This window comes from Micromys minutus (genome assembly GCF_963924665.1).
Source record: "Micromys minutus genome assembly, chromosome: X".
Classification (NCBI taxonomy): Eukaryota; Metazoa; Chordata; class Mammalia; order Rodentia; family Muridae; genus Micromys; species Micromys minutus.
In genome coordinates, this window is record NC_137970.1 from 103,558,338 (window position 1) to 103,573,913 (window position 15,576).

The 15,576-nt window shown below is 40.3% G+C and overlaps 1 protein-coding gene across 1 annotated transcript; it reads right to left on the reverse strand.

Annotated features, from left to right (window-relative positions):
- Positions 1-14,124: 14,124 nt before the first annotated feature.
- On the reverse strand, positions 14,125-14,727 carry LOC308414424 (high mobility group protein B3-like; the record flags this gene model as incomplete). Its single annotated transcript, XM_080909654.1, has 1 exon — positions 14,125-14,727. The coding sequence occupies one exon, from the start codon at positions 14,725-14,727 to the stop codon at positions 14,125-14,127; it is 603 nt and encodes a 200-aa protein (XP_080765780.1).
- Positions 14,728-15,576: the final 849 nt, after the last annotated feature.

A 15,576-nucleotide genomic window follows, 5' to 3' on the forward strand; every position in this document is an offset into this window, starting at 1 on the left:
TGAAGAAAAATATAAGGAGATGTTTATTTAATTCAAGAATATTGCATGAGTATTCTCTTGGTTTCTGGTGGTAGTAGATGTCAGAGAAGTGGAAAAGGCAATAGGATCATCTAAGTAAACCAAAAATGCCACATGTTCTTAAGAAAACCAACCTTAGACTGTATTCATTCACGGAGAATCATGGCAAAAAGTTATCAACAGCTCTTAAATAATTGCCGTTAACAGATGTAGGGAGGGAATTGGGTGGGAGAGGGAAAGGGAAGGGGAATGTGTTAGGGGGGTTCAGGATCAGGTGTGGGGAGGGACAGGAGAGAGGGCCAGATGGCCATGAGAATGAATGGAAATCTGCAACTGACTGGGGTGGGAAGGTGGGGGCATCTATCTGCAGAACCGGACAGAGCCCTGGGATAAAAGAGGCACCCAAGAACCGGTGTAGGTGATCTTAGTTGTGAATAACAGCATTGGGACTATGGAACCTAAAGAGGCCACCTCCTGTAGCCAAGCAGGAACTCCATTGGAGCCATAGGGATACCAACCCACCCACAAAACCTTCAAACCCAAATTTATTCTGTGTACAAGAAATGCAGGGACAGGGGATGGAGCAGAGACTGAAGGAATGGTCAACCAATAACTGGTCCAGCTTGAGGCCCATGCCATGGGCAAGCAAGCATCAATCCCTGACATTATTAATGATACTCTATGTTTTTAGACAAGAAGTCTAGCATAGCTGTCCTCTGAGAAGCTCCACCCAGCAGCTAACTCAGATAGATGCAGACACCCAAAGCCAAACAGTGGATAGAGCTTTGGGACTTTTATGGAAGAGTAGGGGCAAGGATTGTGGGCCCCAAGGGGGCTAGGAACTCCACAAGAAGACCAACAAAGTCAACTAACCTGTACCTTTAAGGATCTCAGAGTATGAACTACCAACCAAAGAGCATACACAGGGTGGACCGAGCCCTCCCCAGTCATATGTAGCAGATGTGCAGCTTGGTCTTCATGTGGGTCCTAAACAACTAGACCAGGGCCTGTCCCAAAGGCCTGTGTGTGGAATATGTTCTTCTAGTTGGGCTGCCTTGTTTGACCTTAATAGGAGAAGATACGCCCAGCCCCACAGACTTATTGTCCCAGGGTGAGGAAATATCCAAGGGGTCCACCCTCTCAGAGGTTAATAGGAGGGGGATGGGAAAATGGTTGCAGAAGAGGGTTACCAGGAGAGGAGTAGTAAGTGGGATGTACAGTGAATAAAATAAAATAAATGCTATTTGTGAATGATCAAATATTGCCTTTAACCACTTGACTTACATTGTAAATATTCATGGGGACAAACCTTATACAAACAATATCACAATATATATGACTGTCTTACCTACACATATGTCTGTGTACCATGCATGTCTTATGCTTGAGAAGGCCAATAAAGACATAAGTTTCTCTGAAAGTGGAGTTAAATGTGGTTGTGAGCCACGATGTGGATACGGGGATTAGAACCTCAAGTCCTCTGCAAGAGCAGCAAGTACTGTTTTAACAGTGGGTTCTTATCTTCAGCCCCCTGTTTTTTTTTTAAGTTGGATATTCTCTGTATTTACATTTCCTCCAATCCTATCCCCCTCTCCCTCCCATTGCCTCCATGAAGATGCTCCCTCTCCTAGCTACCCCTCCCACCTCAGCACCTTGGCATTCCCCTACACCTGGGAAAGGAGCCTTCACTGGACCAAAGGCCTCTCCTCCCATTGATGCCAGCCCACTCGTTTTTAATAGAGTTTCATTACATATGCCAGACTGACTCCAAATTCATAAATTCCCTTCATTATTTTCTCAATGTTGGATACTTGGATTAAAGATATATGTCCCCAGATTTCTTGCTGGGAAATTTTTTTGTTTTGTCTTTTGTTTCTTTGATTTATGATTTCACACAGCTTTGACTGACCTCAAACTCACTGTACAGACAATGATGACTTTGAAACTCATTGCCTCTGTTTCCAAAGTCTTAGGAGTACAAATCCACCCCACCACACTTGTGTTCTGTGGGGTTGAAGCCCATGGCTACATATGTGGAAGTGTTCTACTAAATAAGCTTCTTCCATAGCTTGATGTTTTTCTTAAAAATAGGTTATTTTATTTTATTGTATTTTATATGCCTGTGAATGTTTTTACCTGCTTGTATCTGTACCATATTTGTGCCTGGTGCCCAAGGTCAGAGAGGTTATCAGATCTCCTGGAACTCAGGGTAGTGCAAAGTATGCCCCTATCACATGGTTTTTGAAATTAAACCCAAGTCCTCTGCAAGAGCAGAATGTACTCTTAACTATGGGAATATCTCTCTAGCCCCAAGATGTTTTTCTAAAGTGGCCATATGGAGTTGGCTTATCTTGGAATCCTTTTCTTGCTTCATTCTTCCTGCCCCGGACATACTTAAAATGCCTAGGGGTCCAGCTTGTGGCTGTAAACTGAAGCCAAATACGTCAAGACCAGCAGAGTTCTCATTGCTTTAGGGCAGGCTGGCCTGTTGTTCATGCCTTGCAACATTACTCATCACTTACCTCAAAGGGGGAAACTGTGAAGGTGGGGTAAGAAAGCACACCTGGACTGCGTGGCGCCTTGTGCCGTTCTCAACAGTTTCTTTTTTTTTCCACTAAAACACTATCTCATTTAAAAAAATTATTGGATATTATCTGTATTTATGCCTCTCCCTCTCAACTTGTTTTCATGGAGGTGCTCCCTCTCCCACTCACCCTCTCCACCTCAGTGCCTCGGCTGATGGTGATGTTGTTCTTCCCATGAGGGTGCAAATATTTCAGCTCCTTCAGTCCTTTCTCTAGCACCTTCATTGGGGTCCCTGTGTTCAGTCTGATGCAAGCACCCTCAGCTGTATCTGTATGACTCTGGCAGAGCCTCTGAGGAGACATCCATGTCTGTTTCCTGCCAGTAAATACTTCTAAGCACTTTGTGAAGCTTGCAGGGGAAGAAAACATAATGGATATGAACACTTGCCTAGCATGCTTTAGGCCCTGGGACAGACAAACAGGAAGGTGTCATAATGATTCCTGTGTTGGCAACTGCCTGTAATCTCAGCATTCTAAAGGTTGTGGTGAAAGGTTCTGTGTTTAATGCCAATCCAGGATACATAGAAAGACCTGATGTTAACAACAAGAGAAAGCCAAAATGGCTTGCTACCAAAGGAGGGCCAATACATCACAACATCTACCTTTCCCTGCTGTAACTTTGTAATTATCAATATACAACAACCAATAGAATCATGTAAGTGAGAAACTAGATTGGCTTTTCCTGTAAGGTCTACTGCTGGTTAGATAGGGTGACAATCCAAGGATGTGAATTGACATCACATCTTCTTTGACCACCTAGGAGAGTGGAATATGAATCTCTCTCTCTCTCTCTCTCTCTCTCTCTCTCTCTCTCTCTCTCTCTCTCTCTCTCTCTCTCTCTCTCTCTCTCTGTGTGTGTGTGTGTGGGTGTGTGTGTGCTAAACTTCTAATTGTTTTTCTCAATAGTTCTTTTCTCTTGACTAACAGAAACCCAATTAGTATTTATTTATATTGTCGTTTGAGAAAATAAAACTATGCTGAGTTCCCTAAACTTGTTTAGTTTGAATCATGTTGATGTCTCTATATTCTGCGCCATAAAACATAGGCCAGAGTTTTTGACAGACCTTTTGTGAAATGTCATTAAAGGGAAGAAATATGCCTTTTCCCTCCTTTTCCCATTCTTCTGCCGGGAATGTAGATGTGATAGCTGGAGGTTTATCAACCATCTCAAGACCACAGGATAAGGGTTATACCCTAGGGATATCAAACCAGAGAGCAAGAAGGCAGCTGTTTGTTTCATAGTAGCTCTCTATAATACACATATACATACTTTTATAAAAAGAAACTTTGGTGTCAGGCAAGCCATTATTCATTTCTTGTTTTTAGAGAACTAAAATGAACACTAAGAAGCTACCTACAGAATGGAAGTTAAGAAATTTGTATCCCATGAGAAACTCTAAGCATGGTCCCAAGGAAATGTGTGTTTTTCCAACCCCCAGGACAGTCCCCAAGCAAATGAGCTCATATCTACAGGAAGGGAGTTGCTGGGACGGTGCTGTTCCCAGAGGGGTAAACTGTAATGATCCTTTCAAGAGCAGGCAACTAGGGAAGTCTGTGACGGGAAATGCTTTCAGAGACCAGAATATGGGTCAAAGAGCTAATCTAGCCAAGACCCTCCTCTATTGCTAGGTCAGAGTCCTTACTATTCACACAGAATATTTATGGGCTGCTATGGTATTCACTGCTAAGCTCTGCATTTTGGTTCCATCTGTTGCACTTCCCAGTGGCTTTACTGATCTTTGACATAAGACACCAGATGCTTTAAGTGGAGACATAAAAAATGTGATTCACCCATAGATGTGAGAGCATGATCGGGTAAAGACCTGAGTGAGATAACCGAAGACCATGGGAAGATTTTGCTCTGAATGTTAGATACACACAGGGTACAGGAAGGTGGATAGTTTATCTTTACACCGGATACAGATACACTTGAATCTCTGTCTGACATGTCTATATAATAGGCAAAACCCTCTTGTAAGTAGGTCAAACTGTCATGTAGGAGGAGAGTGTCAGATTGGGGCTTTTGTCTGACCAAGATGTTTCCAGTTGTGGGAAAGCACTGCATTTTCTTTTGAGGAGCAAGTTCTGAGATGTTCCTCCCTCTCTCCTCTTCCTTTGTTTCTTCCCTTTACTTGATCGCCCTACTCGTTTCCCATCCACCCAGGAAGTTTGAAGGGAGAGAGGTCTCTGGTTCAAAGTCTCCAAATAAACGTGAACCTTGATAATCTAAAAGTTTTACTTTATGGCTTCAGGAATGAGCATATGGCCCAGATCAGGCTTTAAAAAATCAGTCATATAAATTATTCTGGAGCTATTGGGAACAATGTACTGTATTTTAGATGCTTTATCATGTAGGTGCAAAGATTGGCCTTCCAAAAGTTACAGTGGAAATAAAAGGTGAGCAGTAGATTCCTAATCCTGGTTACAGTTTGACCAGGAGCACACTGCTGAGCCTGAAGGCAAAACACTTGTGGGTGCTTCAATGCACTCACCTAACAGATCTGCTTCAGTTTTAGTGCTGAGCATTGTACCTAGAGCGTCACATCTGCTAGGGAAGTGCCCTGCCATTGAGCTGTACCCAGATCAGTGCCCTCCTTACACCATCTTCACTTTGAGTTTTGCAACTTATAACCAGAATGCTAACAAATATTCACATGTATTCCTTCAATGAGCCACATTACCACGACACATTTTGCTTAGACCAAGAGCCATTAACTAACTGATAGTGTCTGTGTTTTGTTTCCCAGTAATGTAGGTATTTTTCCCCTTACATACCATGTAAGTAAACACAAACTTTTTCCCCTTTGTTTTTTCTTTTCTCCTTTTGTGTCAGACACAAGGAGGCAACTACCATATGCTTTATTGCTTCTGCTTGTTTATTTATTTGTTTGTTTGGTTCCTCAAGTCTTGCTTTATTTAGGAAATTAATCTGGATAGTCCAAGAGTCGGAGGAAATAGAAGTGAAGGTTCGAGAAAAACACAGAAAACAAACAAATAAGGAATGTGAGAGAGTTTTGAAAAACCCCTTGACCAACTAAGAAGATAAAACACAAGGGGAAAAAAGTGTTCATTTTTATGACAGCCTATCGATTCTACATGAAATGGCACGTGTCTTTGAAGTGTTCCCAGAGATATAACTAAACCTTCAAAGGATGGAAAGGAATTATGTCTCCTAGCCTTGAAAGCAGGATTCTAATATCCAAGCTAAGCATGGAAGCTGTGGAGCTTTTACTTTTCACTCTTGGAGGAGAATACACCACATATCCGATATTTTAAGCCCACTCCACCTGTATAGAGCCACATATTTTGAAATTATTATCTCCATCTACCTCTGGAGCTCTATTCATTTCACAAGGTTGAAACTCTGTCCCAATCAAACCCTAAGTCCCAGTCCTCCTAACCTGGGACCAAGAAACCACCATTCCACTTTCTGTCTCTCTGAATTAGAACATTCCGGGTCCCTCCCATACATAGAACCATACAGTAGCACGTACTGTGACTGAATTGTTCTCAGTGTCTTCAAGATTTAGGCATTGCTGAATGTTGCAGGATTCCCTTCTCTTATAAGGTAAATAATATTTTAATGGATGTACATAATGTTTATATGCATTCCATTTGTATAATGCATAATTTGCTCATCAATAAAGGAATACTTGGATTGCTGCCATATTTAGGTTATTATGAAGAATGCTGTTATGAATTAAGGTGTACACTGTATATTTGAGACTCTGCTTTACAATGTTTTGTGTATTTATCTCAGGACTGGGATCAGTAATGTTATCACAACTGTGTTTAATTTTTCCAAGAAACTAAAAAAATCACTTTCTACCATGACTATATATCACTTTAAAAATTATTATATATTTTTATTTACATTTCAAATGTTATCCCCTTTCCCGGTTTCTCCTCTGGAACTCCCTATCCCATCCCTCCTCCCCCTCCTTCTATGACTGTGCTCTCCCACCCACCAACCCCTTCCTGCCTCCCCACCATGACATTCCCCTACACTGGGGCATTGAGCCTTCACAGGACCTCTCCTCCCATTGATGCCTGACAATGTCATCCTCTGCTATGTATGAGGCTGGAGCTATGGGTCTCTCCATGTGTACTCATTGGCTGGTGGTTTAGTTCCTGAGAGCTCTGAGGGGTATTGGTTAATATTGTTGTTCTTACTGTGGGGTTGAAAACCCTATATTTCTGAGGCTGGCCTTGAACAGCAGATGTTCTGTCTGCAGTGCTTCTGGGCAAATGATCTACCAGCTGATTTCTACATTCCCATACCACTATACTTTGTGTGTGTGTGTGTGTGTGTGTGTGTGTGTGTGTGTGTGTGTGTGTGTGTGTGTGTGTGTGTGTTACAGAAATAGACTTGTAGGTGCATTCTGCTAAACAATATGAACCCATAATTGAACTGCCTCAGGCACAATGCAGTTGACCCAGGAACCAGAGACTAGGAAGTTGCTTCAGGTTCAACATTTGGCACTCATATGAAGAACAGATTGAAGGCAAATAGCACTCTTTAGATGCTTGGTTGAACTAGCGAAGTGTAGAAAGAATAATCAACAGGACAGGATAGACTCAATGTAGGCAGTGGGAGACAAGAGGCCAATGTAGCGTCTGGCTTGAACAGTTTGAGAACTAAATCAAATAGACCAAGGATTTATTTAATTCAGTGTGTCGATTTCCACAGCTTTAAAAAAAAAGCCGTGGTGGACATGGTGGTGCATATCTACAATTCCCAACTCTTGAAGGACAGAGTCAGAAAAATCGAGAGTTTAAGACCAGTTTCAGAGGCCAACTCTGTCTCAGCAAATTAAACAAATCAGCCACAGTCAGTAGCTGTCTTAGTGATCTACCTTCTTTAAGATGTTTCTCACACCATGTCCTCAAAGAAGCCACAGGTCTCATAAAACCACCCTACTCTGCTCCCTTGGGCATAACAAGGATAAACAGCTTCCTTAGATGGACTCAACTGGATTCTTTCTCATGAGAATCAAGCATTGGAGCCCAAGGACCAAGTCAGTTTTCATCAAACTTGATCAATGGTTCTCAATGTGTGGTTCCTATATTATGAAAATTAATTACTTGGGAAAAATGCAAATTCTTAAATGCTCCTAGTCTAGAGGTGGGCCATAGCAATCTGTTTTAGAGGTCTTCCAGGTGTTTCTGGTATAGGCTGTTATTAGTGAAGCCTGTTCTTACAATAAGCCTATTGTTCTTGAGGAAGAAATTGAGTGTTTGTCATTAAGCAGTACATCTAGGAAGACTTGCAGGGAAAGGCAGACTTGAGTACAGAGAGGCTTAGGCAAGGGCTGGGGACTGGAGACTGGGCAGGAGAAAGAAGCTGCCTGATGGGTTTTTTAGCATTTGAGGCCTGACTGTCCTTGCTATAAAAATGAGATTTGTGACGTTTTCTTCTATCATTGTACAAACGTCTTTTTGTTTGCTTTTTTATATCATATGTTGACTTCAAACTTGCTTTATAGACAAGAAAGACCTTGCATTTCTCATCCTCCTCCTTCCACTTCCTATGTGCACTACGATGCCTGCTTTATGCAGTGTACTGGGGTTTGAACCCAGGGCTTCCTGTATGCCAGGGAAGCACTTACCAACTGAACTATATCCTCAAAACCCAGGTACTGTTTATTTTATTTTTTATAGGAAAGGTCTCACTGCATACTCCAGGCTGCTGTCAAATTTATGATCTTGCCACCTTAGCATCTGTGATGATGGTATTAGCATCATGGTCCTTTATTCCTAGCCTTACAGTATCTCATTTGAGTGAGTATTCTCTCTCTCTCTCTCTCTCTCTCTCTCTCTCTCTCTCTCTCTCTCTTTTTACAGAAAGTATCTCAACTTGTTAGTCCATTTTGCCACCATTTTCTGTTAGGTATTTACTGTGTGACTATTTCTCCAGGTTTCATAAAGGGTCAGCGAGACTTGGTTCTTGTTTGAGAAGCCAAGGTGAATGACAGAGGAACTTAGAAAATATTAGAATCATTGTGCAAGACATGGGTACTGACTTTAACATCACCTACCAAGCAGTAAGAAAATATGAGCTGCACTTTGGTCAGTAAGCTCTGAGTTTGAATGGCCTGGTTTGATCAGGAATCTTGCTATTTAGTTTAGCTAGGAATTACCCCCTCCCCTACCACCCCATCCCTTCCCCTTACCCCAGTTTCGCATCAGTAGCTCATCCTTTACCATCCCCCAGGTGGTGCTGATCCCTGGCCTGTCTTTAGCAAGAATCCTGCTAGGGCAGTTTAGTCAGAATGCTCCCTCCTCCCTGACTTTTCTTCTTAATAATTTGCAAACATGTTTTTGAACCCTGTTCCTGGGTGATAAATCCCCACATTTCAAAAACAAACAAACAAATAAATAGCAAACAAACAAACAAACAAACCTAACACACATCTAGAGTTTAGCCCACCTTATTGCCATGATTGCTTTTCCACAGATTTAAAAATGAACACTAATTTCTTTTGGCTACCCCAATCCAGAATATGGTATTATAGATGCTCTTGCTTCAGCAGTTAGGACCCTACTCTTAAAGTGCTATTGCAGTCTCTGCCTGGGTCCTGAGCGTGTGGGTTTAGATACCAAAGCACATTCCCAGTCCACATTCCCAGTCCAGTGGGGAGAAATTACATATTAATACTATTATTACCTAGTCTCACTTTAACATTGCAAAAATTATAATAGAAAGAATATGGGTGATTAAAAACCTAACCACTTACTGATGCACAAGTCATGAGAAACTTGAAACAAGGTATCAAGATTTCTTCAAAAGCTACCAATACCATAGGAATGGATTCCAAAGACGGTGATGAGATAAATGAACTTCCAGACAAAAAGTCAAAAAGAATGATTATATGAAAGTCCAAGGAAATCAAAATGAGCACAAATAAACTGAATGACTTCAAAGAGATGCAAAGAGCAGAAATTAATACATGCTACGGATTAGGAATTAAGTAGTTAGAATTATTGAAGAAATTATTTGAAAGGTTGTAAATATGCATATATTAGTATATAACACACACACACACACACACACACACATATAAACTGCAGAGGAAATAAGCTAAAGAATGGATCAAGTGAAGGAAGAATATCAGGGTTTAGAGACAGGATAAACTAATTAGAATCCCCAAGAGAACAATGAAAATAGAATGACAAAACCAGGAACTGAAAATTGAGCACTATCTAAAGACCAAAGTTGTGGATTGTAAGCATAGAAAAAAAAAAAGGAAAGGGGAAGGTTAAAAGCACTTTCAACATAACCACAGCATGGATTCATTCTCCAAATATGAGCTGCAGCTCCAAGAAGCAGTTAAAATGGCCAACATGCAAGACCAGGAAAAAAAAAGCCTCTGCATATTATATTATATTATAGGCAAAAGTGAAGTACACAGAAAAAAAGAATGTTGAGAGCTCCAGCACCAAGTCACCAAGCTACACATAAAAGCAAACCCATGAGGAAGCCAGATTCCTCAGCAGAAATTGTAAAAGCCAAGATAGAATGGAGCAACGCCTTTCAAGTGCTGAAAAGCAATGGCTGCCAACCTAGATTACTACATTCTACAAAACTCCTCTTCATAACTGAAATAGAAAAAAAAAAAAAACCCAAGTAATGAAATTCCAGATCACTACGCCAGTAATACAGAAGGAACCCTATGCATTGGAGAGGACGATGAACACATCCTTTAAGCCACAGGAAGGAGTAGAGCACAGTGATGCAGTAGCTCAAAAACGACAGAAATCAATGTGTACTTCTCAATAACTGAACATTAGTTGTCTCAATTCTCCAACCAAAAGACATAGACTGGAAATTCTATTAAAAAGCAGGACCCATCTTATTGCTTGCAAAGTAAGTACCTCCCTGGCAAAGCCAAATATAACCTCATGTGTAAGGATGGAAACAGGTATTCCAAGGAAATGGAACCTGAAAGCAAGCAGATGTGGGTAGCAACCATTGGCACACCCAGCTTCAGAAAATAAGTACTACTAGTGGATGTAAGGACCCATATCGACCTCAGCACAGTGACTGTGGTAGAGTTAAATACCTTACTCTTACCAATAGACAAACCACACACAAAAATGTTCAAAAAAGAAACATCAGAATTAGGTGACAATGTAGATTGAATGGATTTAACAGTGCACAAGACACAATATTCTCTGCAGCCTGGGGACCCCTCTCCGTAGGGGACTATATTTTAGGGAACAAGGCAATTTTAAAAATACTTTGCATTTGAAGGAAGCATATGTACAACCAAAGTTATATGAACTGTGCAGGTTAAATCTGGGGATATATGTATATACATATAGGCATGTAATAATAATTCATGAAATTAGGGCACTAATTTAAAACAGAGCAAGGAACGGTATATGAGAGTTTAGAGGACAGAAAGGGAAGGGAGAAATGTAATTATATTACATTCTAAAAAATGAAAATAGTAAAAAATTCTTTGCCATAATTCCTTCTATTCTATCTGACCACAATGGAATCAAACTAGAAATCCATAGCAAGAGAACATACAATAAAGACACTAACTTGTGGAGACTGGAAGGGTTATTGAATAAATCAGACATGAAAAATTAAAACTTCCTGAAATTAAATGTAAAAAGAGAGGGGGAAAGGGAGGGAAGAAGAGAGGGAGGGAAGGAGGAGGGAGGGAGGGAGAGAGAGGGAGAGAGACAGAGACAGAGACAGAGAGACAGAAAGTGAGAAGAGTCTAAAACCTCCTGATATCAAATAGGCAAATAAAACATACCAGAGCCTTTGGGATTCAATGAAAATATTGTTTTTTTCCTTTTATGCATAACGTCTTTTCTTGAACAATATAATCTGAATACAGTTTTCCCTCCCTTGTCTCCTTCTGGTTTCTCCGCACCTCCCCCTCCCCATCCAGATCCCATCCCTTTCTGTCTCCCATTAGAAAAGTCAAGGCATCAAGGAGAAAAATGACAAAACATAACAAAACAAAATAGAAGATGAAAGGAAAACCATCATCTGGAAATTGGACAAGCCAACAGAAACATAAAAAGGTCCTCAGGAGAAGGCACGAGTGTCAAAGACTCACTTGCTCTCACATTCAAGTCCCACAAACTATTAAACTGAAAGCTATGGTGTATATGCAAAGGACCTGGTGCAGACCTGCGTAGTAGGCCCTGCTTTTAACTTCAGGCTCTGTGAGATCATACAGCCATAAAGAAATAACTCAATGGTGTACTTCCAGGCCTTAGAAAAACAACACCATGAAAAATCCAAAGCAATAGGTAGAAAACTTATAATGCTCAAGGAAAAGTTAGTTAAATAAAAACACAAAGAACAATGAAAACTGCTAGTGAGATAGTTCAGTGCTTTAAAAAGACAAAGGTAGAAAAAGTCTCATTCAAACTAACGAAGAACACATGCAATAAATTTAGAGATAAATGGAGCAATATGATACAAAATACCAATGAAATTCAGTATTAGGTCATGTGTGGAACCCCTGTGTGCCAAATAAGTTGGGAAACCTGAAAATAAATGAATAGGGCCAAGAGGATGACATAGTGAGTAAAGGTTCTTGCAGCCAAGCCTGAAAACCTGAGTTCAATTGTAGACACCCACATGGTAGAAAGTGAGAACCAACTTTTGTCAAGTTGTCATCTGACTTCCATACACGTGCTATGGCACACAAGTATACACACACACACACACACACACACATGCATACACAGAGTAAAAAAAAATAAAATATTGAAATGAAAAAATATTAAGTGGATAACTTTCTAGACACTTAAGGCTCTACAAATAGTATACCATAAGGGTATGAAAAGATAAAATAAAAAATATAAAGCACATCTGTAGTGAGGATGCAGGTAGGGAATAAGCAATTATACATAGCGTGTAAGATGATAAATTAATCCAGTCACTATGGAAATCAATACACAGGCTACTTTAAAAAGTACAACTAGGACTAGGATATAATCGGGCTAAACCACTACTGGAAATATTCCTACACTATCTAAGTCAACATTTAACAGAGATACCTGCACAGCCACATTTGTTATTGCACTATTCAGAATAGCCATGTTATGGGATCAGCCTAGGAGTATGTGTGCCTACAGATAAATGGCAAAAAAAAAAAAAAAAAAAAAAAAAAAAAAAAAAAAAAAAAGAGAAAAACATAGTAAAATAATGGCCACAAGAAGAATGATACTGTCTTTTGCAAACAAAATGTAAAAAGACAAATATTTACTTTTCTCCCTTATTTGAATTCTAGATTGTATACAGATACTTACCACAATGTATATACACTGTACACGATAGTAGAGTATGCCTGAGGGATGGAAGGGTTCTATGACAGGGAGAGGAGAGAAAGGAGAGTATGGGGAATTTCCGTGGTCAAGGAAATGCTATACTTGAAAAACAGCCTCTCTATGAAGCCCATCACTATGTATAATGGAGATATGCTGATTCAAAAGTTAAAACCATTATTTAACAAAAAGTTGCAATGTTAGAATGCATACTTGATTCCACAAGAATAGAGAGACTAGACCTTTATTTTGATGTATGATACTATTATTACCTTCTCAATTGTGGTTTAATATTAAAAAGCTAGTAGTAAATCCATTATGATCATAATCCTCAAAATCTACTTACACTGCTATATACTTTGTCATATTTTTTTTTAAATGTAATACTGTTTATTTAACTTCAAAAACATTTCAGCATTCTAAACATACAAAAAAATAACAGAATGTTGCAAATTGCGTTTAGGTTCAGAGGGTCTTGAACATCCATTGATGCAGTAGTTTTTCAGCTTTGCTGACAACGATGAGTTCTACAGTTTCTTTAAAAAGTTTAAAATCTACCGCACTTAACTAAAGAAAAAACTCCAAACACTTCTTTCTCATGCCAGCTGACCCCTCCCCCCCTCTTCATAACTAAGAATGTCAGCAGAATGCTATGCCACTATATACAAAAACAAGACAACCTGAAGCTAAATGGATGCCCACCGCAGTATCAACAGGTCCAGCCTCAGTGCACACCCTGAGCTACGGCCCCCTCCAAAAGGCATCTTCCCTCACGGCCTCCACGCCAAACAAAGAGCATCAAGAATCTGTCTGGGTTGCTTTGTTCTCTTTACAAACTATAGATATGTACAGTTGACAACTCAGGACTTCTAGCCAATAACCATATGGTCAACACTACCTTACAGTTGAGAACAAACAAGATGTCAGAAACATCTCCGAATGCCTTGTCACACCAACAGCAAAGTGCACTGAGTGAGGAGGGCGCGAGAGTGCCTTTCATTTTAACAATGTTTGGAGCTATGTACAACTTTGATACAGTTTCAGGGCGCTCCGGACACCCACGGCCACTTCATGTAAACCACTGACACTTTGAGAAACTACAATGTGATCGTGATCAAATTTTGTAATTAAACCTAACAGGGGCAATAGACACGACTCAAATAAGAGATGTGTCAATCACAGCGTTCTCCTACTCTAAGGTATTCACAAGGAGACAGAGTTTCTATTCATCTTCCTCTTCTTCTTCCTCCTCCTCCTTCTCTTCTTCCTCCTCCTCCTCTTCTTCCACCTTTTTCCGGGCAACTTTAGCAGGACCCTTAGCGCCATCAAACTTCCCTTTAGACTTATAGTCAGCAACATCCTTCTCATACTTCTCCTTCAGCTTTGCTGCCTTGGTAATGTAGGGCTGCTTCTCACTGTCACTTAAGTTATTCCACATCTCACCCAGATTTTTTGCCACATCTCCAATGGAAATGCCAGGGTTTGTGGATTTGATCTTGGGGCGAAATTCAGAGCAGAATAAGAAAAATCCAGACGGAGGTCTTTTGGGAGTATTTGGGTCCTTCTTCTTCTTGCCTCCTTTAGCTGGCCCATAATCTTTCATCTCCCGATCATAGCGTACTTTATCTGCCTTTGCCATTTCATCAAACTTTGATTTCTCTTTGCTAGACATTGTCTTCCACCGCTCCGAGCACTTCTTGGAAAACTCCGCGAAGTTGACTGGAACCTCTGGATTTTTCTTCTTATGTTCTTCCCTGCATGTCTGCACGAAGAAGGCATAAGCAGACATCTTGCCCTTTGGTTTCTTGGGATCACCTTTAGCCATCCTGTATTGTTCACTAGTCTCTACTTTGTCATATTTAACATGCCTCCACACTTGAAAATGTAATGTTTTAATGAAAATAAACAATGTATGTTCACATGTACTTGTGCATACATGTGTACCTTGTTTCTATATCTATATATGTGAGTATGTATTTGTATTTTGTCTTTTTCTTTTATTTAAAATAGCTCCTTGTATAATATGGTAATGGAAGGAAATAAAAGTTTTGACTCGGGACCATGTCTCTCACATGGAAGTAAGAAAGATGGGAGACAGTCAAAGTGGCAGAGCAGTACATATGCAGTAATCATTTAAGGATACTTACTGAGTATTTTATAAACCACTCTCACAATACCCAGAGTGGAGTATTCTATTTAAATATTGAGGGAGGAGGAAGAGGGACAGACATCGGTAGGGACAGAGATTAGAGGCAAAAATGGCAGAATCAAGGAACATAGACAAGAAAAGGGCATTGAGAGAGGGAGGCGGGGAGGGAATTCAGTTATAGACCAGGTGGCCACTTGCCACAGAGTGCACATGGAGGTCTGAGGACAACTTGGGAAGTCATTTCTCTCTTTCAACACGTGACACCCAAGGCTCAAAGTTATTGGGCTTGGTGGTAGGTGCCCTTACCACCTGGTTGTCCCCAGAATGCTACATTTTAAAATTATGATACTTCCTCAAGATCAGATGCATGGAAGACAATAATGAATGTCTCCATGTGCTGACCAGGCTCTTGGGCCATTTTCCTTAATGGTTTTATGATTTTCTGAGCTCGCTCTCTCATGTCAATGGTTCTTGACATGCCATGCACCCTTAAATTCTAGAATACTTCTAATGGTGCCCATATAG